This window comes from Elaeis guineensis, chromosome 7 (assembly GCF_000442705.2).
Source record: "Elaeis guineensis isolate ETL-2024a chromosome 7, EG11, whole genome shotgun sequence".
Lineage (NCBI taxonomy): Eukaryota > Viridiplantae > Streptophyta > Magnoliopsida > Arecales > Arecaceae > Elaeis > Elaeis guineensis.
Genome location: NC_025999.2, coordinates 76,832,767 through 76,854,468, shown reverse-complemented (window position 1 = coordinate 76,854,468; position 21,702 = coordinate 76,832,767). Strand labels below are relative to the sequence as shown.

Here is a 21,702-nt window from a genome sequence, read left to right as displayed (position 1 = left end):
TATGCATTTGCCTAATCTGAAGAGCACAAAATTTTTTAAGCCGCTTGCTATTATGAAATGTATGAAAGAATGTCATGTTGTATGCTGATAAACTAGCTGGCCTCTAATATTAGATCACTAATTTTAGAATTTGAGGGCATCAATTGTCAAAATTGATAAAGTGTCTTGTGATTGGTACGTACAAGACATCTAGTTTCAATCTAGGCCCTATCCAATTTTTTTGTATGATACTTATCCATCCTAATTTTTTTTAAAAAAAATAGAATTTAATAATTCAATACAAGAATCATCCATTTTAGCAAATTAAAGCACTGCCCCCACTCCTAATCCCAAGTAGGAAAAGAGGGGAAAAAAAAGTCTTTGTATAAGTGACAAATCTGCTCTTAAAAAAAAAATCAAAGAGTTAAATTTTTAAAAAATAAATAATTATTAAATCTCCTGCTTAGTATACTGATATGATGAATCCTTACATGCACTACAAAACATGGCAGATACATCATCAACATATTTTCTAATATTTTTTTGTTTCATTATCAATCATACATATCCAGACTCGTCCATTAATTCCCTGAGTTTCTTGCAAGTTTCTTTTTAACATGACTCAGAAAAAAATCCCTCGTGCCTTGCAATGATTCTCATGGATTGCTAGTGGACCCCAATATGACAATTTTTTTATATAACAACTTTCTCACCTTGTACTTTTTTTAAAGAAAATCACTATTTCATCACAGGGACCACATGGCAAAGAAACCTAGGTTAGATTTTCTTTTCTTTTTTTTTTTTTTAAAGTTTTACCCTAGGCCTTGTCTCATGGGTTAGCCTCATCTTTGTGTCCACTAGCAATTTTTCTATCCTTCAATGATTCTATCCATTGACCCTTTCCTTTCATAGAAAAGACCACCTTCTTTGCCTGCATAACAAGCATATGTCCTATATGAGCATTCTAATCTCCTTTCATTTCCATAATATAAAATATTTTTCTGTAAAAAATGCCCTAATTTAGCCAATAGGAGGTACCAACTGACCCTTCCCTTTCTTCTGACGCATGCCTTGGAAGCAAGTTTCATCAGGGAAAGGGACGTCTCCACCATATCTCCAACTGTATCTATTGGGAAAAGTTTTCCTCTTAGAGGCTGAGGGTTCCCAATATCACCACCCAACTGAGATAACCTCTTCCCTTTTTTTTTTTTTTTGGTTGGGAAAAACTAGGGATAACTTAGAATCAGAGCACCAGTTTAAGTCCCTATCTGCCTCTCCACTCTCTATGTTCCACTAACTCTGCTGTGGTTATAACATCCTCCATTATGTTTGCTCTACCAAAAATATCCCTAAGTTGGAATTTAATTTGTCACAACTAGCTAGTGAAACTCAGGCCTGATACATGCCTCCAATTATTTTCCTTACCTTATCATGATATTTGAATAAATACTTTATTTTCAAGATGTTGACCTTGGGTTTGTATAATGATACGAAATCAATTGAGTCAGATGAAATGCAGAAAAGTAAAAGTGAAAATAGTGTTAATTTTACATATAGAATTTTTATGCGTTATCTTTTTGCACCGGTTTTATTTGCATGCTGCCAAGTTTGCGTGTAAGAAAAACATGGAATATCACATATGGACAAATCTCATTCCTTCAAACCAATGCCAGATCCATATTTTCAGCTTTCTCCTTATTATTATCACTATATTGGAACAAATATCTTGATGTTTTTGTCCAAAAGTTCGACCATTATATTAAAATAAATATTTTGATTTTCTATGCAAAAGATATGTCTTGGGTGTGCTTAGTAATGCAAAATAGTAGTCTCATCTTTTTTTTTTTTTTTCCTAAAAGAAACTTATGCTTTGATTATTGAAGCAAAAGATGAACAGTTGAATTAGAAGAATTATGATGACAATGATTCTTGAGAAATACCAAAATGCTGTGTGTCATCATTTTTTTTGTTATAGTTTCATTATTGTTGGCCCCATTATTTTATTTTTATTATATATAGCTGACAAATTGTGCAATTGTGACTCATTTGTCTTCATGGTTCATATATTATAAAACTTGCAGGCCAAATTAGATGTATAGAATATATTTTGTTAGGACATTTCCAAAAAAATACATGAATCATTAGTATTTTGACACATCTATGAATAAACTAGCTTAAACCATAAAATAGAAACTATAATCAAAATAGAAGATTGGTATGCCACTGGGCTAGTCCAATTTGCATGGCTCATGCCTCTTATTGGCAAGGGGATTTGCATTACTATACTTTTCAATTCAAAAGGGGGGAAGTTTAACTATTCTTTTTTATTTTTCATCAAAAAAAAACACTTGCTAGGCTCTCTATTCTTTTTGGGTGAATATAAGCACATTATTTACGCTAATTAATCCTGGACATTTTGTAAAAAAATTGGGTTAAGATGCATTTGAGGCAAACTAAGGACAGCATAAAAAAATATCAGGGGTATTTTGGGAACCCCGCCAACATTTAAAGTCCGCCTTTCATGCGCCACAGCAACGCGAGGCGGTGGCGCCCACAGATTCCCCGTCACACGGTTTCGAATATATATCCCATCTCTCTCTCTCTCCTCTCTCTCTCTGCCCTCCTCTTTTGACCAAAGAAGTATAGATTAATTGTACCAAAAAAAAAAAAGGAGTATAAATTAATTATAGTTTAGATAACGGCAATCTAAAGCTACAACCGTTCGCTTTCCCTCTCCTCGTTTCCCTCCCCTTCTCCTTTCCTGTCTCTCATCAATCTTTACTAATCCCCAAACTCTTGTGGAATTAGAATTCTATTGAAAGTGGTAGCTTTTCTCCCTCTCGGCTCTTTCGTCTTCCTCAAATGCTATCTTTTTTTTTTTTTGCTTGGTAAAATTCCTCAAATACTATCTTCTCTGGTGTCCCCTGCGCCTTTCCAATCTCTTCTGAAACATATGCAGTCCATTTCGTTTCAAGAAGTTGTTTTTGTTTCCTTTATTTGTTCTTTTTGAAGGCTTCCGGGAGTCACGCTCACTTGCCTGCGGTTATGGTGAGAGCTTCGTTTTTATTTAATCTCACTAGTTTTCATGACTTGGCTTATCTGGGCTCTGTATAAATTTCTTTTTCTTTTTGGTCGGAATTTTGATTCTCCTTTTCTGGTTGTTTTGGATAATATGATTGGAAGTACATGGAAGGTGAAGCTATCGAACTGTGTAAGCTGTTTCATCGTTGATTTTCATGGAAAACTTGGATTTTTTAATGTTAACTTTGTGTTATAATCGTTTCTTCTAGTTCTGTCAGTCATAGTATTCACATTTTGATGTTTAAAAATCTCTTTTTCTCTAAATTAATACAATTTCTGAGAAAAATACATTCTTCTATGGAACTTCAGTTGTAACTGTTACATGGTCATTTTTTTAAAAACTTGTTGATGAAAATAAAATGTTAAGATGAAAAATATTGGATTCTTGAAATAATTATTGCACCATTAAGTGATTAACTATATGCAAATGAGTTAGTAATATATGCGAACGAAAAGTGGCGCTAATCTCTGAATACTATCTCGCCCATAACTGGGCTTAATTAATCTCACTGCAAGTCTCTTTAATCATTCAAGTAATGAATTTTGATTCTACTGCAGTCATCTTTCTTTGGGAGTTAACTTTACAACCATCTCTCTGTTTGTAATTCTGATGTGCTATTCTGATGCGTTCCATTTCCATTTTCTCATCGAGAGATATTTTATTTATTTGTTTTATGTACTCAGTTCACTTCTTTCTGATTTTTCTTGTAGGGTTCTCTGCTCATAGATACTGCAAATAAAAAACGGTGTTTTTGCAACCTTATCTCTGTGGTTGCTCTCCTCTGTATAGTTTTCTTCGTGGGGAGTGCGTTTGTTACAATTGATTATAAGGAGGTCTGTTTCATTCTTTTGCTTTACTTAACTATGGTATCCTTATCTTGGAATTTGTTGGAATATTAAATTCATCAGCAAAATTTGTGCAAGCACTTTTGATTAATCCAGAAACTTGCAGTCTTTTTTTTTTTTTGTCAATTTGAAGAATGAAAAGTTTGCATGTTTTAGAATGTGGGTTTACCAGTAAAACCCAACCTTTTATGGTTTTACTCGTGCATTTCTCCATGGATTGTTCTCTAATATGATCAACTTTGCATCAAACTCTTCAACATAGGTAAATGGGGATTTCCATTTTACATATAGTTGCTTAAGGTCATAATATTCTTTGAAAAACAGCTTTTGGAACAATTGTTGCTAAAAAATCTACAGGATAATTTAAGTTTAGTTAATTAAAGATCGTGTCTAATACTTCCATTCATTCGCTTCAAATTGTAAACACTTTTTGTAAGTTATTGTAAAGACCACATTTTACCATCTTTGAGGTCAGCAAGTTTGGGTATCATAGCTGGACCAAAGTAGATATTTATCCAATGCCTCCTGTATGATTCACTGGTCTTCATTCAATAGAACAAGATCTTTTGGGGTAGAAGGACAAAAGGCAGGGGACCCATTGGTAAGGTTATTACTCTTGAGGGGAAAATAGAGGAGGATGATAGAAATATAGAGAAAGAGTTAACTTGCTAAGTCACTAGCTATAACAACCGAAGATCTCACTCAAAAAGGCTAGCCAGAAGGTATTATTTGGTTTCCTGGTATCAAGGTTCGTCGTCTCGGTACCAACGGCCATTTCGGCTGATTGACGGTACGATTCGATATGGTTTCGTACTGTATTGAACCGGCAGCGAACCAACGAAGGCACCGGACCCGAACTGGAAGAAGAAAAGAGAAAGAGAGAGAAATAGAGAGAGAGGGAGGAAGAAAGAAAAGGAGGGAGGGGAAGGAGGGGTGGGGCCGCCGAACGGCCTCTGACTAATCGTCGTGGCCGCTGGACGGTGCAGTCCACGCGGCGGTGCCGCGGGCGTGAAATAGGGGCGACGCCCCTGTTTCATGATTTTTTTTAAAAAATCAAAACTTAAGTGAAGCTAATAAATGGTTTGCCGGCTTCATTGATTTTAATTTTTTTTAAAAATCTTTAAACAGTAAAGCCGGTAAATGGTTTGTCGGCTTCACTGTTGATCTTTGTTTTTAAAAAAGGGTGTCGCATGAAAAGGGGCGACAGCCCCTGTTCTGCGACCGCGACACTGCTCGCGTCGTTTCCGCTACCCCCTTCCCCGGCCTCGACGAAGCCCACATTCATGACCACGACACAGTCTGCTTCCATCTCCGGTGATCTCTTCCCTTCTCTCTCCCTCTTTCTCGCTTGTTTCAAAGACCTATCGGGCGAACCGACGAGCCGCGAATGCTTTCACGGTCCTTCGGTGGCCGCAGTGGGCCACCGTCGGCCTCCAGCGACTCCCACCTCTCTCCCTCTCCTCCTCTTTCTCTCTTTCTCACTTTCTATCACTCTCTCCCTCCGTCGGTATATCATTTGAACCGGCCGAACCATCTCGATTTCCTACCGGTCTGGCTCAGTATGGGGTGTACCAGGCGGTTCGGTACAGTACAGCATTCCATACTTGGTAGTATATAAATATCTAAGATCTACCCAGTGTATAGCCAATGTGGAGCTAAACATATGCCCTTACATACTTCTCCGTTTAAGTCTGGACATCCTCGGGCTAAAGGTCTAAATCTATTTAAATCTAATTACAAGTACCACAATCGGCCTATGATCAGCCTCAATGGGCTGTGTCGTAGTGTCCCTTAGTCTATATAGATCATAAATCAAATCCACTATGATACCATTTTTAACAATCTATAGATCTCATCCTAAAAGACTAGCTAGAAGATATTATTTGGATTCTTTGATCTTGTACAAGTACCCAATATCTACCCAACATAGCTGATGTGCGACTAAATACATGCCCACACGGGTCCTACACCAGCAAAATAGCCTTCAATAGGTAGGATTGCATTATTGTAATCAGAAGAGTGAGTGGTAATTAATTTTTTAATACCGAATCTTTGACTTTTGACCCTATCAATTTTGGAATAGGAACCCAATATTTTTAGTAATCTTTTAGTGCCATGGGAGACTGTAGACCTAATGAATGATGATAATGTGAAACAAATTCATAATTTCCATCTTTGAGTACTTCATGCCCTACCAGGCCTATAATGGACACCCAATACTTTTAGTGAACTTCTGGAACCATAGGGGATCACAGATTATATGAATGACAATACTATGAAACAAAAACACAATTTCCATTTTGGATTACTTGGCCTTGAATGTGAACCAGTGGCTCGGCAGAGTCCATGAAGCTACCTCCATATAAATGGGTTAAGCTCTTTTTTTTAGTGTTTGTATGAGGGATTGGAAGCTATCTCCATTTGAAGGCTTTGTGATTTTGATAGGTTTAAGATAATGGGGATTGGGGAGAAATGCAAGAGAATCTTTATGACCGGATCTTAGGTACTTGTGTCAGGTGCAAGGGTTTGTCTAAATTCCTCTAAGATGTTCTTGTTAGAATTTCATAGGTGCTGGTACATATAGATTTCAAAATCCTTTTGAAAACAACACAGCAGAACAATAGATTAAAATCCCTTTTAGTCTAAACATGCATACATATGCATAAAGCACCTAAGGATCTAGTTCATATGCTGAAAATAACATATGCAGATTTTAATATGAAATTAAAAAGTGTAATCAAATCATATACCTATTTCGCTTTTTCTTTCTTCAAATCGGGATCTGGAAGATGAACAGTTCTATGTTAGTCGCACAGATATCCGGCCTCTATGGGTATCCATGCAGGAACAACTTGGATTGCTCCTCCTTTTCTTCTTTACATGCAATTGATCAATCCTTGATCAGCCTTTGGAGCCTTTTGATCAACACCTTGATCAGTCTTTTCTTCTTCTTTGGATTTTCCTTGATGTAGATCAGCCACCAACCAAAATTAAAAAGAAAGATGGGACACCCAACACCTTTTGGGCATGTGGATGCGAGGACGCCCAAGCTCTTGGCGTAGGAGAAAGAGAGGGAGAGAGGGGAGGTGTGGAGACTTGGAGGGCTTCTGTTGATGGCTTGGTTGTTATCCTAAAGGCTAAGAGGGGGTCCTCTTATATAGGGCTTTAATTGGAGTCCAAACCAAACTCCAATCTTTATTTAAAGAGGAGTCCTAATCTCATTAGGATTCTTTCTTTTAAACCCTCAGGCATTCCTTATCTTATAAGGAAAAGGGATGAGGCGCCAGCTATTGACCCTCCCTCTATCTAGAAGGTATATTGAGATTGTGAATCACCTTACAAGTGTACAAAATAGTTCGAGAAGGTATGAGGAAGATTGCTATCATTAAGATAACATAAATGCTGCAGTTCTTTTCTGGATAGAATGTTCATCAGTGGGGGTTAAGTTCTGCTCCTAAGCCTCTACCTAGAAGATATATTGAGATTGTGAAGCACCTTTTAAGTTTAAATGTGTTGCCTTTTTTACCTAAATAGGCTATGCATTGCTTGACTATCTACAACTTGTTTCCTTTCATCAGCTTTATGTGCGACTTTTTCTTTGTTTGTATCATTGGACCATTGATTTGTGCATTTGGGAGTATCATTTCTTCTGATTGATTGGATGTAGTTTCATAAATATTGTGCACTTCTTCCATAGTTTTTATCATCTTCTATTTTTTAATATAAATTTTTCTCGTGGAGTTGTTGTGAACTTTCTTGTGGAATTTTAAAATGTTTCATTTCTATGTTTATTTTCTGTCCTTTTTCTCGTGTTTACATAGCAAATGTTAACATGATATTAGCTATATTAGTCCCGATCTGATTGATATTTCCTTTATTAGACGCATAACTAGGCTATATATTGTGATGTACAAATTGCTGTAAAGCATCTATCAGAATCAAAATTACGGTGATTTCATCTTCTCCTTCTTCCCTTGTTTTTCCCTTTTCTTATCATTCAGAGAAAACAGCATCTTAGTCAATTCAGCATCATAAAAGTAAGGTCTATGCTTTTTTGCAAAGATCATGTTCAAGGTTATTAGAAGAATTCTTTATAGAAGAAAAACAAGTTGTTTCTTCGATCCTCCCAATCAAAAACCTCTTTTTCTTTACATGGATCACATAGAGAACGTATTTGTTATTTGGATATTATCCATGTCAATGACCTGCTGAATTATTCCTAATTGGTTTGGTGACATGATGAGACTAATTAATAGAATAGAAATGACCTATAAATGATTAATAGAGAAAATTCATGAATTTTCATTCTAAAATGCTCATTGCGTTAATGTAGTGGTTGAATCAATTTAGTAGTGAAAATTATTATACTTTCTTCTTGGGATGTAAGTTTTGTATTATACATAGGTAAAGTCATGTTCAATGAAAAATGCAAGCATGGTTTAGGGAGAGATCTTTTTCCTCCAATCCAAAGAAAAGTTATCTACTCCATCCAGCAAGTTTTAGGTTCAAGTCTCAGGCAACCCATATGGAAAAAGATTTTTTTTCTATTTTGATCCACTTTATCAACAAATTGTTTGGGGGGATATAGTCATAGAGATATATACTTGTCGTGATTGGTTGTCATTGACATAAATGTAACCTTAAGGCCCAAAAAGTAACTCAGTGCTCCGAAGTCTTTCATTTCAAATTCTTGACTAAGAGATTGTTCGAGATCATGAATGCTAGTGAAATCTCTGTAATTAGTTTTGCACCTCATGAGACTCATGCCAAACTAACACCCATCGATAGAACTACTCTTTTTGATGCTACACATTATAGACAATTAGTTGGCGGTAGGGTTTGCCGTCTCAGTACTGAATCCTGTATCGGTGAAATCCACTATAGTATTGGTATGAGGTATGGTACAGTACACCTGTGTCAGTATGGGGCAATTTGCGTATCAGTACGATATTGATATAGTAGGTATACCCCGTACCGCTCGATGTGGGGCGGTATGGTGAACACTACTTGGTGGTCTTATATATCATATGTTACTTGTTCTGATATAGCTATTGAGTGGTACAACGAACGCTACTTGGCATCTTGTATATCAGACGGTTACTTGCCTTGATATAGCTTATACTATTCATATTATTAGTCAGTTCATGGAAGCTCCTAAATTTGCTCATTATGCTTCTTGCTGTTTTGCATATTTTATGCTACGTCAAGGGTACATTATTTCATGACATGCATTTTACTAGCAATTCCTTTTTGTGCTTGAGCACTTATTCTGATGCTAATTGGGCTAGTGATTCTATTAACAACGCTCTACCATGGGCTATTGTTTTTTTGTGGTGACTCTTCTCTCTCGACATAGTTTCCAAATCCAGCATCGAGGCTGAATACAAGATTGTCGCTAATACTATTGATGAGCTCATCTGGCTCAGGTGGTTGTTAGAGGATATGAGAGTCACTCATCATGATGTTGCACTCTTTACCATTGTTCGCTGATCAGTCCGAGCCGGATGGTTTAGGATGTGCCAAATAGTACCGACGGTTAACTGGTGTGGTTCGGCATTTGATTTGGAACGTCGGCAAAAATAAAGTGAGGGAGAAGGAAGGAGAGGAAGAGAGATGAGGGAAGGAAATAAGAGGGAAAGGTCGGCGACAAGATTTGCCCCTGAACAGGATGGTTCAGGGCATTTCGAGCCATATCGGTGGCAAACTGGGATGGTGCGGATGGCTAAATCAAAATACCGGATAATGAGAGGAAAAGAGAGAGAAAGAGAGGAAGGAAGAGAGAGAGGATGGGAGGGAAAGATGGAACGACATCATTGGAGACCGGTGGTGACCCATCGAGGCCACTAGAGGGCCGTGGAGGCCTCCGCGGCTAGTATCACACGATAGGATGTTTAAATGAGAGAAAAAGAGAGAGAGAGGAGGAGCGACGGTAAGGGAGGACTGTGCAGTTGGTAGAGAGGCTGCCAGAGGGCATCAGATGGCTGTCGTGTCCATCAACGGTGGAAAACGTATGGGTGGAGCTACGGCTACAGAATAGGGGTGACTGCCCCTATTCCCTCATCGAGTTCTTTTAAAAAATATCGATGAATAGTGAAGCCGCAGTGGATTTGCTAGCTTCACTGTTTGAATTTTTTTTAAAAAACAAGTTAAAAATAGTGAAGACGGCAATGGGTTCATTGGCTTCACCGTAGTCCGGATTTTTTAAAAAAAAACTCATGAAACAGGGGTGATCGCTCTGTTTCACACTTGCAGCATCGCAAGCGTCGATTGCGCCGTCCAGCAGCCACGACGTTCGGCCTCCGACTGGCCTCTTTAACGGCTTCCTCTCCCTCCTTTTCTTTCTTTCCCCCATCTCTCTATCTCTCTCTCTCTTTCTCTTTTTTCCTCCTTCCCAGTTCCCTTCTCCTCTATGTCAGTTCGCACTAGTTTGGTCTGGTACAGACCCATACCAGCTTGTGCCGCTGGTTGGCCGGTATAGATCCCGATTTCGGTTCCGTCTTTCTTGGTTGGCGGTAGCTCACCGAGGCCACCAGAGGACCATCGAGGCCTTCGGAGTTCCATGGTCCTCCACGAGATGCGAGACAAGGGAGATAGAAAGAGAGGGGAAGGGAGAGAAGAGCAAGGGGAAGATGGTGGGTGGCTGTCGGACGGCCCAAATCTGCCCTGTGGTCACTGTGGGTTTGAAATAGGGACGATGCCCCTATTTCATCATATTTTTTAAAAAATATGATAAATAGTGAAGCCGGCAATGGGTTTGCTAGCTTCTTATTACCAGCTTCACTATTTATCATGTTTTTAAAAAACATACGATGAATAGGGGCATTGTCTCGATTTCGAACCTGTGGCGATCGTGGGGCAGATTTGGATCATCTAACAGCCTCCCCGCCACCTTCTCCTCACTCTTTTCTCTCCCTTCCCCTCTCTCTCTATCTCTCTCTGCTTTCATTTCTTTTCATGGAGGACCATGGAGCCTAAGAGGCCTCAACGGCCCTCCGAGGGCATTATGGCCCTTCGGTGGTCACCATCGATGTCTCCACCAGCCTCTATCTCCTTTCCTCCCCCCTTTCCCTCTCTCTTCCTCCCTGGCTCATCCTTTGTTTCCATGTCGTTTGGGTCTGGTACGGTCCGGTATGGAGGCATACCAACTCGTACCACTGATCGGCCAGCACGGTGTCTGGTTCCGAGTCGGTGATCTTTGCACTATGATAATCAAAGTTCTATTCAAATGGCTTATAATGATGTTTTTCATGAGCATATTAAACATAATTGAAATAGATTGTCACTTCATTTGCCAACGCATTCACTAAGGTATCGTATGGCTTTGCTCTATTTTTCTAGCAACCAAATTGCCAATATCTTCACCAAGGCACGTACACCCAACATTTTTCGAGACTTAGTTTCCAAACTCATGCTAGTTTCTACCATATCATCTTGAGTTTGAAGGGAGTGTTAGCATGATGTTGGCTATATTACTCCAGATTTGATTGATATTTTCTTTATTAGACACATAAGCTATATTGGTCCAAATCTGATTGATTTTTTCTTTACTAGATGCATAATTTGGCTATATATTGTTATGTACAAATTGTTGTAAAGCATCAATCAGAATCAGAATTATAGAGATTTCATCTTCTCCTTTTTTCCTTTGTTTTTCCTTTTTCTCATCAGCAAAGCACCTCTACCAATAAGGTTTTGTTTTTCTCCTTTGAACGCATTTTAATTTGTAACATTTTTTATTCTTACTGTGGATATTTTGAATAATCACACTAGAACAATGAATTATGCTATGAATAAATAAAAATTATTATGATTTTATGACAATTTTATGTTAGCATTTATAGAGAAAATGTTTTTTTGTTGCACTATGCAGAAAGTATCAACTTGGGAAGCAGCTAATTCTGTACAGATCAGTCAAACCAATTCAAAGTCAAAGACTAAACTCAACATACAGACCGCTCAATCCAATTTATGCAAGGTACTTTCTTTTATGCAGCTTGCTTTAGTTCTACCATATGATGTTACATGTGGCAAGTCTTCTTATGCAGTTATTATATTATTTATTTCTATGGAAATAAGTTCACTTACTATATTCTTATTATTTTGTTTGTGCTGGTTTTAGAGTCAAAGCAAGCCTGCAGGAAGTGAACCATTGCCAAAAGGCATTATCAGCCAAACATCAAACTTCGAGATGCAGCCTCTGTGGGGCTCTCCAAAAAGAAAGGTGTGTTAAGAGTCTATCTTATGGGTAAGAAAATGGCCAATTTCTATTCGACAGATGTTGGTTGTTACAGTCTCACCATGCTACTCATTATTTGTAAAATCATGTTTTATGAAGCAAGGTTTTAAAACTAGGTTTCTGTTTCAGTTTTGGTCCGCTAAGTTTTGGGTTCAGCAGTTTTGGTGTTTTGACAGTTTTGCCCCAAGTTTTGAAGTTTCGGTCAAAAGAGAGGAAAAATTTAAAAAATTAGAAAAATGAAGAGAAAAAAATACAAGTCATCAAATTATTTCATTTTGTTTTGAGTTATTTAGGATCACAATTTGAGTAGTTTGCATAGTTTAGGTTGAAATTGAACTGCTTTAAAGCTTAATGCATTAGATATATAATACTTTTGCTATTTTTGTAATCACCCTGTACTTTATTTAAATTTCATAATTATCCTACATTTTTCTCTTTTGTTTATAATTTCCATATTTTTCTAATTTTTGCATTTAGCTAACCTTTTTCAACCATATTTCACTTCATTTCATTTTAAGCTCATTTAAGAAAAACATTTGAGCATATTTCATTGTGATCCATTTTAACAATCTATTGACACAAGAAAAGATCCATCCAAATGAAAACACTTTTTATTTCATAACTTCATTTTAATATATCATTCTATAACTATTCTAGAAGAAAATAAAGAAAAACTCATTTACATAGAGAAAGATAATGGAATTATATAACACTTTCTAATGAGTAAAGACACACAAGAATATTTCATCCAAAAATAATTCAAATTAAATCAGTAGAGCCTTAGTTAAAAATGATGGACATATATACTTATTAAACAAAAAGTAATAAAAAATATCAGTTTTGGTTGATTTTGGCTAAACTGCCAAAACTCGATGGAAATCTTTCCACCAAAACTCACCGAACTGGCCAAAATTTACTGAAACAAAAAAAATTCTGGTCAGTTTTGGACCTGTCCTGGCTGAAACAGATTGGTTTCAGCAGAAATATCAGATCTTGGTGGGAAATATGTGTGCATAAATGAAGGATCTTCAGACCCTATTACAATGTATGCCTTCTTTTTTTTTTTCCTTTGAATTATAGTTGTGATATATGTGAGTCTATTTGTTGAAAATCATGCCCAACTTTAACATTAGAACTTAGAAGTTTAGAAGAATTGTGCACCAGCTATCTACTCTTTTGTCTATTTACTGTCAAGGATGTTATTGCAGCTTTACAATTTAAGACTGCATTAATCATCAATTTAGGATTCAACTCATCTGTTTAAGTACAAAACTGTATTAAAAGAAGAACTAGAGACCAAAAAATATGGTGAAATTTATTGTAATTCCTCATGTAATTCACCACTCCTCAAATCTCACACACGAACAAAAGTAGAGAAAATGAATTTTTATGAGTAGATGGAATAATTACTCTATTTACTTTCTTCCAATCCATGCATTTGATGTCTGCATCTCCAAATCATAGTTGGATTCTTCTTCTAGCTGAGAGATTGAATTTCTGAAAAACTGAAAAAAAAAATGCTAAAATTCAACAAAAGATAAATTTTGACTTCTACATCAGCTATTTCTCTAGTTTTGCCACTCAAATCTTCTTGGATTATGAATTCAGATTTGGTCAACAATTATTATAAATAGTAGGTCAAGTTTGACCGGTTATTTCACTGGTCATTTCAGAGCCCTAAATGACCTCGAGGGGTTGTTTCAAGAACAATAAGCCTATCAGCAGTTTGTTACATTATAGATTTTGATAAAATACTGAAATTCCATGAAAATTTTGTCAAAAATGAACATTGTATGAATAAAATTATGCTCCCTAGAAATTTGACAATTGAACTACACCTAAATGTGGTGGATTTTCTCTCGATCCTTGTCCAAACCTACCTGAAGTGGCCTAGATGATTTGCAATAAATCTAGCGATCCTACTGGGTCATAAATGTTCTATGAGTTCTGATGTTTGGTAGGATTGGGATGGAACAAGTCAAATTGAGTTAGTTTGGATGCACACAAACTTTGCAATAGAGACTCCAGTCACCTGGAGACCATGAGGAATTTTTATGACCCTTTTTGGCTTGTTTCAAGCTGTAAGAAAATTTGTTAACATTTGCCCAAGGAACTTATTTTGCATTATGCATCAATTTATGTTGAGCACTAACTTAAAGAAGGAAATTTGATTCAGTTACTAGTTGACATTATACATGTTTTATCACTTCTGGTACTACCTTGCTGCCATCTATAGGGCACAAATTGAATGTCCTGTATGAAACCCCTTATGATCATTTCATGTCAGGTGTGTTGGAGAGAATAAGAGTACAATAAAAAAATAATTTTTGTACTTTATTACAAGTAATGGTTGCACATGGTAAAAGACACTTAAAGGGTTTCCTAGGCTAGATTGAAAGAGCAAAACATAATGAGATCACAAAGAATTATTATACTTTGGTAGATTGATCTCTCCCTTTCAGAAGACATCATATCACATATATATAAAAGGTATTCAAGCTAAACATTTTTCTCTAAGGATGTCCTTGGCAATTTGTTGAGAACAGGGTAACACTAAATCATCAAAGAGCTTATTGGCAATTCCTGTTGGAATAAGGCAAAAAGAAGTTGTGAATCAAATTGTAACGAAGGTACAGATAACATTATTACCAAATATGTGTTCCCTGTTAATATTCTTGACATGAGTTCTTTTGTAGATTATTTAGTTTTCTCTGATTCTTTTGCTTAATATACTTCAGTTCCCTCCCAATTATTTCATGGTAATGCTTTTCCACTATGATGGTGTTGTGGATGAATGGAGAGACCTGCAATGGAGTGACAGTGCATTGCATATATCAGCAATCAATCAAACAAAATGGTACAGTTGTCATGCATAAAATCTTTTGCAAGTGCTAGTTGAACTTATGTCTTTAAGGCATATACACCATATTGAGAACTATTTTTATAACTCTGCAGGTGGTTTGCTAAGCGTTTCTTACATCCGGATATAGTTGCTGAGTATAATTACATCTTCCTTTGGGATGAGGATCTTGAAGTGGAAAATTTTCATCCCTTGAGTATGTGCTATCTTGTTCTTTTAATATATGTATATTTTGAATAAGCAGGATTTAGTCCCAGGATCTTAAAGATCCAAATTTTCTTATTAACTTAGTTTTGAGCTTAAACCACATTGAGTAAATGCTTTTATCTAGGATTACGCTGTTCAATAATTTGAGCTTAAAATGCCTTCTATAGGCATCTTTTCTAAAGGTTTTGCAATTTGGCCATAAGAATCTATTCCTGTTGTTTGTTGTGAAATACAAGAATTTCTCACCAAAGCTGTTCCTATTCATGTTGGCTGTTCATTAACTTTCCTAGTTGAGACATTCAAATTCGCTTGTTATTGCAATGAACATTGTTGGATTAAATCAGAGTAATATGTAAATTCTCTTTCTATATACAGAGTTAATCAGATACCTTGACAAAATAATATTGCATATTTTAGATCTCTTTGATTAGGTTTTATACTTGAGTTCTTTTATGTTTGACAAGCACGCTTGACTGTTACAGATATTTATCAATCATCAAAAGGGAAGGACTAGAGATATCACAACCAGCTCTGGACATTTCAAAATCTGAGGTTCATCATCGAATCACTGCACGCTTGAGAAAAGGAGCTGTACACAGGTTTTTTCGTATCTTTTATGGGAAACTGACCATTTCTTTTCGTTACCAATTTCATTTGAAATACATTGATTGAGATGGACTGTTGATGTCTACTTCTTTTAATACTGCAAATAATTGTAGAAAACTATTTATTGTATCAACAGAAGAATTTACAAGTTCACTGGTGGTGGGAGATGTTACGAGAACAGTACTGCTCCTCCATGCACAGGGTAAGTTCATTTTTATTTGTTGCATCTTGTCTGTCATCACTGTCAGACTGATGTATTGCCATGCTTTACTTTGGTCTTGAACCTGAACAAAAGTCACATATTTGTCATGATGTCTATTTGTTATGATATTGTTTTTAGTTTTTAATTACACCAAATATTCTTGATATTGAAAGGATAAAGCAAAGCTTTATAAAAGGGGCAATTTTTAGGTTAAAAGTGGATTGCATCCTGACAAGTGATGTAGTGTAGACTGTAGAGGCTGGAATGAAGGGAATCTTTTGATGATGTGGCTTATAGAATATGATTCTTGGCTTGATGGATATATGGATTTGGAGATTTAGATAATCTAAGCTACAGGCTTGAGAGATTGCAAGGGCTATATTCTCTAGGTGTAAACGATAATATGTCAAACTTCAAAGGCATGTCTCTCATCAAGTGGGTTATTGTATAAATGCTTATCTTTTTTTTAAAAAAAAAATCTAATAGTGGTTGCAAAGGTAAGAGCCATGAAGTGTTTGAAGTACTAGAGGGGTTTGTTATGTGGTTGTGCTATTCAAGATTTTTTTATCACATTCTCTTTTTTTATTGATTTTAGGATGTTCCATAGTTGGCATTGCCTTTTGGTGAGGCTTGTTAGATGTTTGTATTAAAGGCACAATTTGATGTCCCAAAGTTCAGGTAGATTGGAATTGTACTCTATCTCAACTTCTATGGTAAAGGGAATGGAATCTTTTAGCTTTTTGGGTTTGGAAGTTAAGAGGACTTTCTTACAAAGTTGCTTCCTTGATGGAGAATGAAAATTTTCAAATCTAGCATTCTATAAATTGGTATGAAACTATGGATTTTGTTTTCTTGTGGAAGATCAATATCTATACTAAGGATCGCTATGCCAGTACCGGGGCCCATATCGTATGCCCTGCGGCATAGTTCGGTATGCTCCTGTGCCGTTCCATGCTAGGAGCACACCGACACAATATAGAGTGTAGGGAAGAGGGAGAATGGAAGAGAGGACAAGAGAGAGAGGTTGGGGGGGGGGGAGGGAGAGGGAGAATGGAAGAGAGGAAAAGAGAGAGAGGTGGTGGGGGGGAAGAAGGGAGAGGGAGAGGGAAGCTGATGGCAAAAGGATGCCAATGGAGGGCTGCAAAGGGTTGGAGAAGGGTGGAAGAAGGGCTCTACTCTTCGGTTCCCCTATTTCCTTCAAAATAAGGGTCCCAAATAGGGCCTTTTTTTTTATTTTGAAGAAATTACATAGGTCAGCAACCTCTTTGCTGACTTCACTTAATTTTTTGAAATGAAATAGGGGAACTGGAGGGTGGAGCCCTTCCTCCATCCCACCATGCCCCTTCTCGGCCTTCCGCCGGCATCCTCTGGCTATCAGCCTCCCTCTCCCTCTTATCTCCTTCTCTTCCCCCCTCTCCCTCTCCCTTCCTCCCCCTCATGCTCTCTTTTCCTCACTCCCATTCTGCCTCTCCCCTGTCCTTACCAATATCTCAAATAGAGGGGCAAAACCATGCCGTTCCACCCTTGTTATGGTATGACATGCCTCAAACTGCATGGTTGAATGCAACATGGCGAACCTTAGTTTATACCATGCTTCATGAAACTATTCATTCATATGATAACATTTTGAAGGGAGATTAGAAATGGATAGGCTTTAAAAGATTTGTGGCAGCAATAATCAGAATGTCGTTCTTTTCATTTGGCTCATTGTGCAGAGACTAAGGTTGCTAGCCTACTAGATTCTTCACATTGTCTTGACCTGGAACCTACCAAGCCAATTAATGGGTGTTTTAGATTGGGCTTGTTCTTGTTATCAAAGGTTTTCTAGTGATTGCAAAGGCAGTGGTGGGTCGTATGTGACAAATACATAGTTCTATGTGTTTCATCATAAAATATTAATGAAAATTGTTTGTATTTGGTACACCAACATGGAGATTACCTGGCATGATTAGGATTCTCCATGCTTTATAAGTCATAAAGATGTTGCTATTCTCAAATCCTAAGTCATATATGGATGATTATACTTCTAGGCAAAGATAATGTAATGTATAGAGGAGAGATGATGAGTTTGACTTAACACTTCTATAAGTCCAGGGCATATGTAAACTTCCAAAAGAAATTGCAAGAGCTTCTGCTCTCTAATATCTTCTTTTTTTCCTCTTTCTATTAGATAGGACTAAGAGAACCGGGGTATGCCCTGAGGCACCCACCTCTTTAAGAGCCTATTTCAATATTTCTGCAGGAACATCTTGTAGGAATTGGACCTATTGGTCCATCCAGCCTGGCATCTTCTAAAGCCCGCCAAAGTCTCAGCCTACATCCTAGCTATGGGCTTGTTGATCTATAGGAAGAAAAAAGATCCATGGTGGTCTTTTTTCCTTCCACAGGATTCAAGCTAGAGGGTGTTGGGTTGATACAGGTCATGCTTGGTTGATACAGGTCATGCTCAAATGGGCTTTGTTGTTTCTGAATTCAGCACAAATCCTGCTAGATTATCCAAACAAGCCTTGAGTATTAAGCATATCCTAGGGGATTTGCCACTAGGAATATTTATAGAGGGAGCAAGGAGGTAGGAGCTCTAGGTTAACTTTAGATTATGCATGTTAGCAAAGGAGACCCTTATGTCCTCAAATAATGCCAATTGAATTGGTATGGCTGTTATAACACTAGGAGCATTTGAATAGAATAACAAAAAGATATAGAAAACAAAGGAAGGCATTGTAATAACCCAGATATATAAAAAAAAAAAAAAGGAGAAAACAAGGATATCGGGAGGAAGAAGACTCTCGTTGAGAGTCTTCTTTCCACCGTGAAAAGGAGAGGGGAATCCGAGTAAAAAACGGATTCCTCTTCTATAAAACCCCCTTTCCCCTCCCTTTAGGTTTTTATCACGGGATTTTGAGAGATTATTAAGAGTTTAGAGGGATTTTTCCAAGATTTTTGCTGCGAGTTGTTCGAACAGAAAGAAAGGATCGCCGGAGCTCTTCTCAACCACCGGAGCAAGGTAAGCCTCCTCCCCTTCCCCTTCCTTCCGTGCCGATGTGCACGCTTGCCGGCGACCGGAGTCGCCGGATTTTGTTGCGAAAAAAAATCCTTATTTTTGCCGTTTTTCATTCGGTGGTCACCGCCGACCACCGGTTTGGCCGCCTCTTGCCGTCGGATCATCTCTCCTTTGGCCGCCGACCATCCCCACACCGGCTGCGCCGCCGGCCGGCCAACCAAGGAGGGGATCAAAGATCCCCTGTTTCGGTCAAAAATAAGCCATGGGAAGAAAGAAAAGAAGAAGGAAGAAGAAGAAAAGAAAAGAAAAGAAAAGAAAAAGGAAAAAGAAAAAGAAAAGAAAAAGGAAAAAAAAAAAGAAAAGAAAAAAAAAAGAAAAAGAGAAAGAGAAAAAAAAAATAAAATAAAATAGAAAGAAGAAGAAGAGAGAAAAATTTTCTCTCTCTCCTCTCTCTACCTTCTCTCTCCAGTTTCTCTCTCTAGATTCTCTCTCTATTTTCTCTCTCTAGATCTTTCTCTCTTTTTGTGGATTTTATCTCTCTAAAATCTTTCTACTCTCTCTCTAACTGCATCCCGGACTTTAAGATAAACTTAAGATGAAAATAAGATGATCTGAGATTGCTTCGAAATTCGTGCGATAGATCTGATCCCAGCTGATCCTATTCAAAATTTGTAACACTTGATTCATATTGAGTCACCCTGATAGGACCTCTGATGATCCCGACCATGACTGCCTCATCTGAAGGATACGAAGATTTTCTCTCCATTTTCTTCTCTACTTTCTCTCTCTAGAATTTTCTCTCTCTTCATGGATTTTTTTTCTCTAGAAGTCTTATGGATCAGTGGAGGATCCTGATACATAGACAAGTCCTAATTTTGGTTAATCCGAAGAGAGGTCCTCGATCTGTGGATCGATTATCGATAATTTTCTCTATATATGATTTTTATGTTTGATCAGGGTTATGAAGAGATGATTGTCTGCAAATGATATCGAGTGGAATATTTTTTTTAAAGAATTCATAAATCAAAGAAGAACATTGATTTCTGTGTTTGGATCAGTCACCGGTAAAGGTAAGAATCCCTGTACATGATCATCATTATATATGTTATTTTATCGTTGGTTTTATCTCCTTGATTTTGCAACGTTGGATTTGAGATCGATGAATTTGTTATATCTGAGACACTGTTATTTATTTATGTGATTTTGAGCATGAGTATGTTATATCAATACATATGTATCAGCGATTGATGGCATGATTATGTGTATGACATATTTATTACACTGTAAAAGATGAATTGATTAATGAAGTTAAATATCATAATTTTATGAAAATGAAAAGAAAGAAATATGGTTTGGACTGCCTTGTCATGTGGAATAGCTTGCCAGGAGCTTATGCCTGGGACAGCCCCCACAGGCTTATGTGTGGAAGAATATGATCCGAGAAAGATCATGAAGAATCTGATCCGAGAAAGATCATGAATGATTTGATCCGAGAAAGATCATGGCCACTTTGATCCGAGAAAGATCATGAATATTTCGATCCGAGGAAGATCACAGAAATCGATCCGAATAAAAGATCGTCGTATGATCCTGTAGTCCAAAGCCAAAGCCAAAGCTAAAGCTAAAGCGAAAAAGAAAAGGATTAAAGATGATGTGATAATAGAAGAAAATGGAAAGATAAGACATGAAACAATCGTTGAATAAAATTGTTTCACTTATTTAACATATGATGATGCATCATTTTTGATAAACAGATAATCAATAAATGTTTGCAGTATTCTGGATAGTGAACATCGACTTTTATGTGTTATTGCTTATCTTATTTTCAGATTATATTATTATATTGGTGTGATATGGGAATTCTTATGGGCTGAAAAGCTCACACCCCTTCATCTTTCTTTTCTTCTCAGAGTTACAGGATGCTTATGATTGGCTATGATCTGGATTTACGGGTGAGCAGAAGGATAAATAGAGTGTCATAGTATCTGATCAAAAATTGAAGAAATTTAAATTGTAATTATGCAAGATTTTACGAATTATTGTTGAAATTAATTGTTATGGATGTTAAGGTTGTAGTGATTTAATTTGGCCTTGCATATTCTTTAGGACTTGCTCTAAGGAGTGTGCGGCCATCACGTATCCGACCCGGGTGTTGGGTTCGGGGCGTGACAGAATGGTATCAGAGCTCAGGTTATGATCATTAAGGATTATAATATAAGTGATTTAAATATTACAGAGTAATAATAGAGCTTAGGTTATGATCATTGAGATTACGATATAAATAATTAGGATGTGATAGAATAATATCAGAGCTTAGGTTTAAGATCACTAGAGATTATGAAGAGATATTAAAACTTTATGTAGATCAATAGGATGTGACAGAGTGGCATTTGAGCTTAGAGCTTAGGTTACGTTTATTCGGAGACAATGATACAAGTGATTAGGATATGACAAAACAGTACTAGAGCCCAAGTTTAAGGTCACTAGGGATTGTCATATAAGTGATATCAAAATTTGGGATTATAATCACGAAGTATGATTGATAATATCAGAGTTTAAGATTTTGATCATTAAAGGTATGATAGAATGATATCAGAGTTTAGGTTATGATCACTAGAAAATATGATTTAAGTGGTATTTGAGTTTAAGGTTATAATTATTTAGAATTGTAATTTTAGTGATAT

At 36.9% G+C, this 21,702-nt stretch overlaps 1 protein-coding gene across 5 annotated transcripts in view; it reads left to right on the top strand.

The window, feature by feature from the left end:
* The first annotated feature begins 2,670 nt into the window (after positions 1-2,670).
* Positions 2,671-21,702, top strand: part of LOC105048935 (uncharacterized) — a 33,187-nt gene continuing 14,155 nt past the window's right edge. For 2 of the 5 annotated variants that reach the window (XR_012142901.1, XM_073261134.1), the window contains exons 1-9: positions 2,672-3,027; positions 3,772-3,894; positions 11,777-11,881; positions 12,026-12,127; positions 14,689-14,772; positions 14,881-14,999; positions 15,098-15,199; positions 15,692-15,808; positions 15,952-16,017. Coding sequence is in view for 3 of the 5 variants with exons in the window: in XM_073261134.1 (XP_073117235.1) it covers positions 3,025-3,027; positions 3,772-3,894; positions 11,777-11,881; positions 12,026-12,127; positions 14,689-14,772; positions 14,881-14,999; positions 15,098-15,199; positions 15,692-15,808; positions 15,952-16,017 (821 nt within the window). In the remaining 2 variants the exon portion in view is untranslated. Of the gene's footprint in view, positions 3,028-3,771; positions 3,895-11,776; positions 11,882-12,025; positions 12,128-14,688; positions 14,773-14,880; positions 15,000-15,097; positions 15,200-15,691; positions 15,809-15,951; positions 16,018-21,702 lie in introns of all 5 variants that reach the window. The other 3 variants (XR_012142900.1, XM_073261133.1, XM_073261135.1) reach the window with 3 other exon arrangements.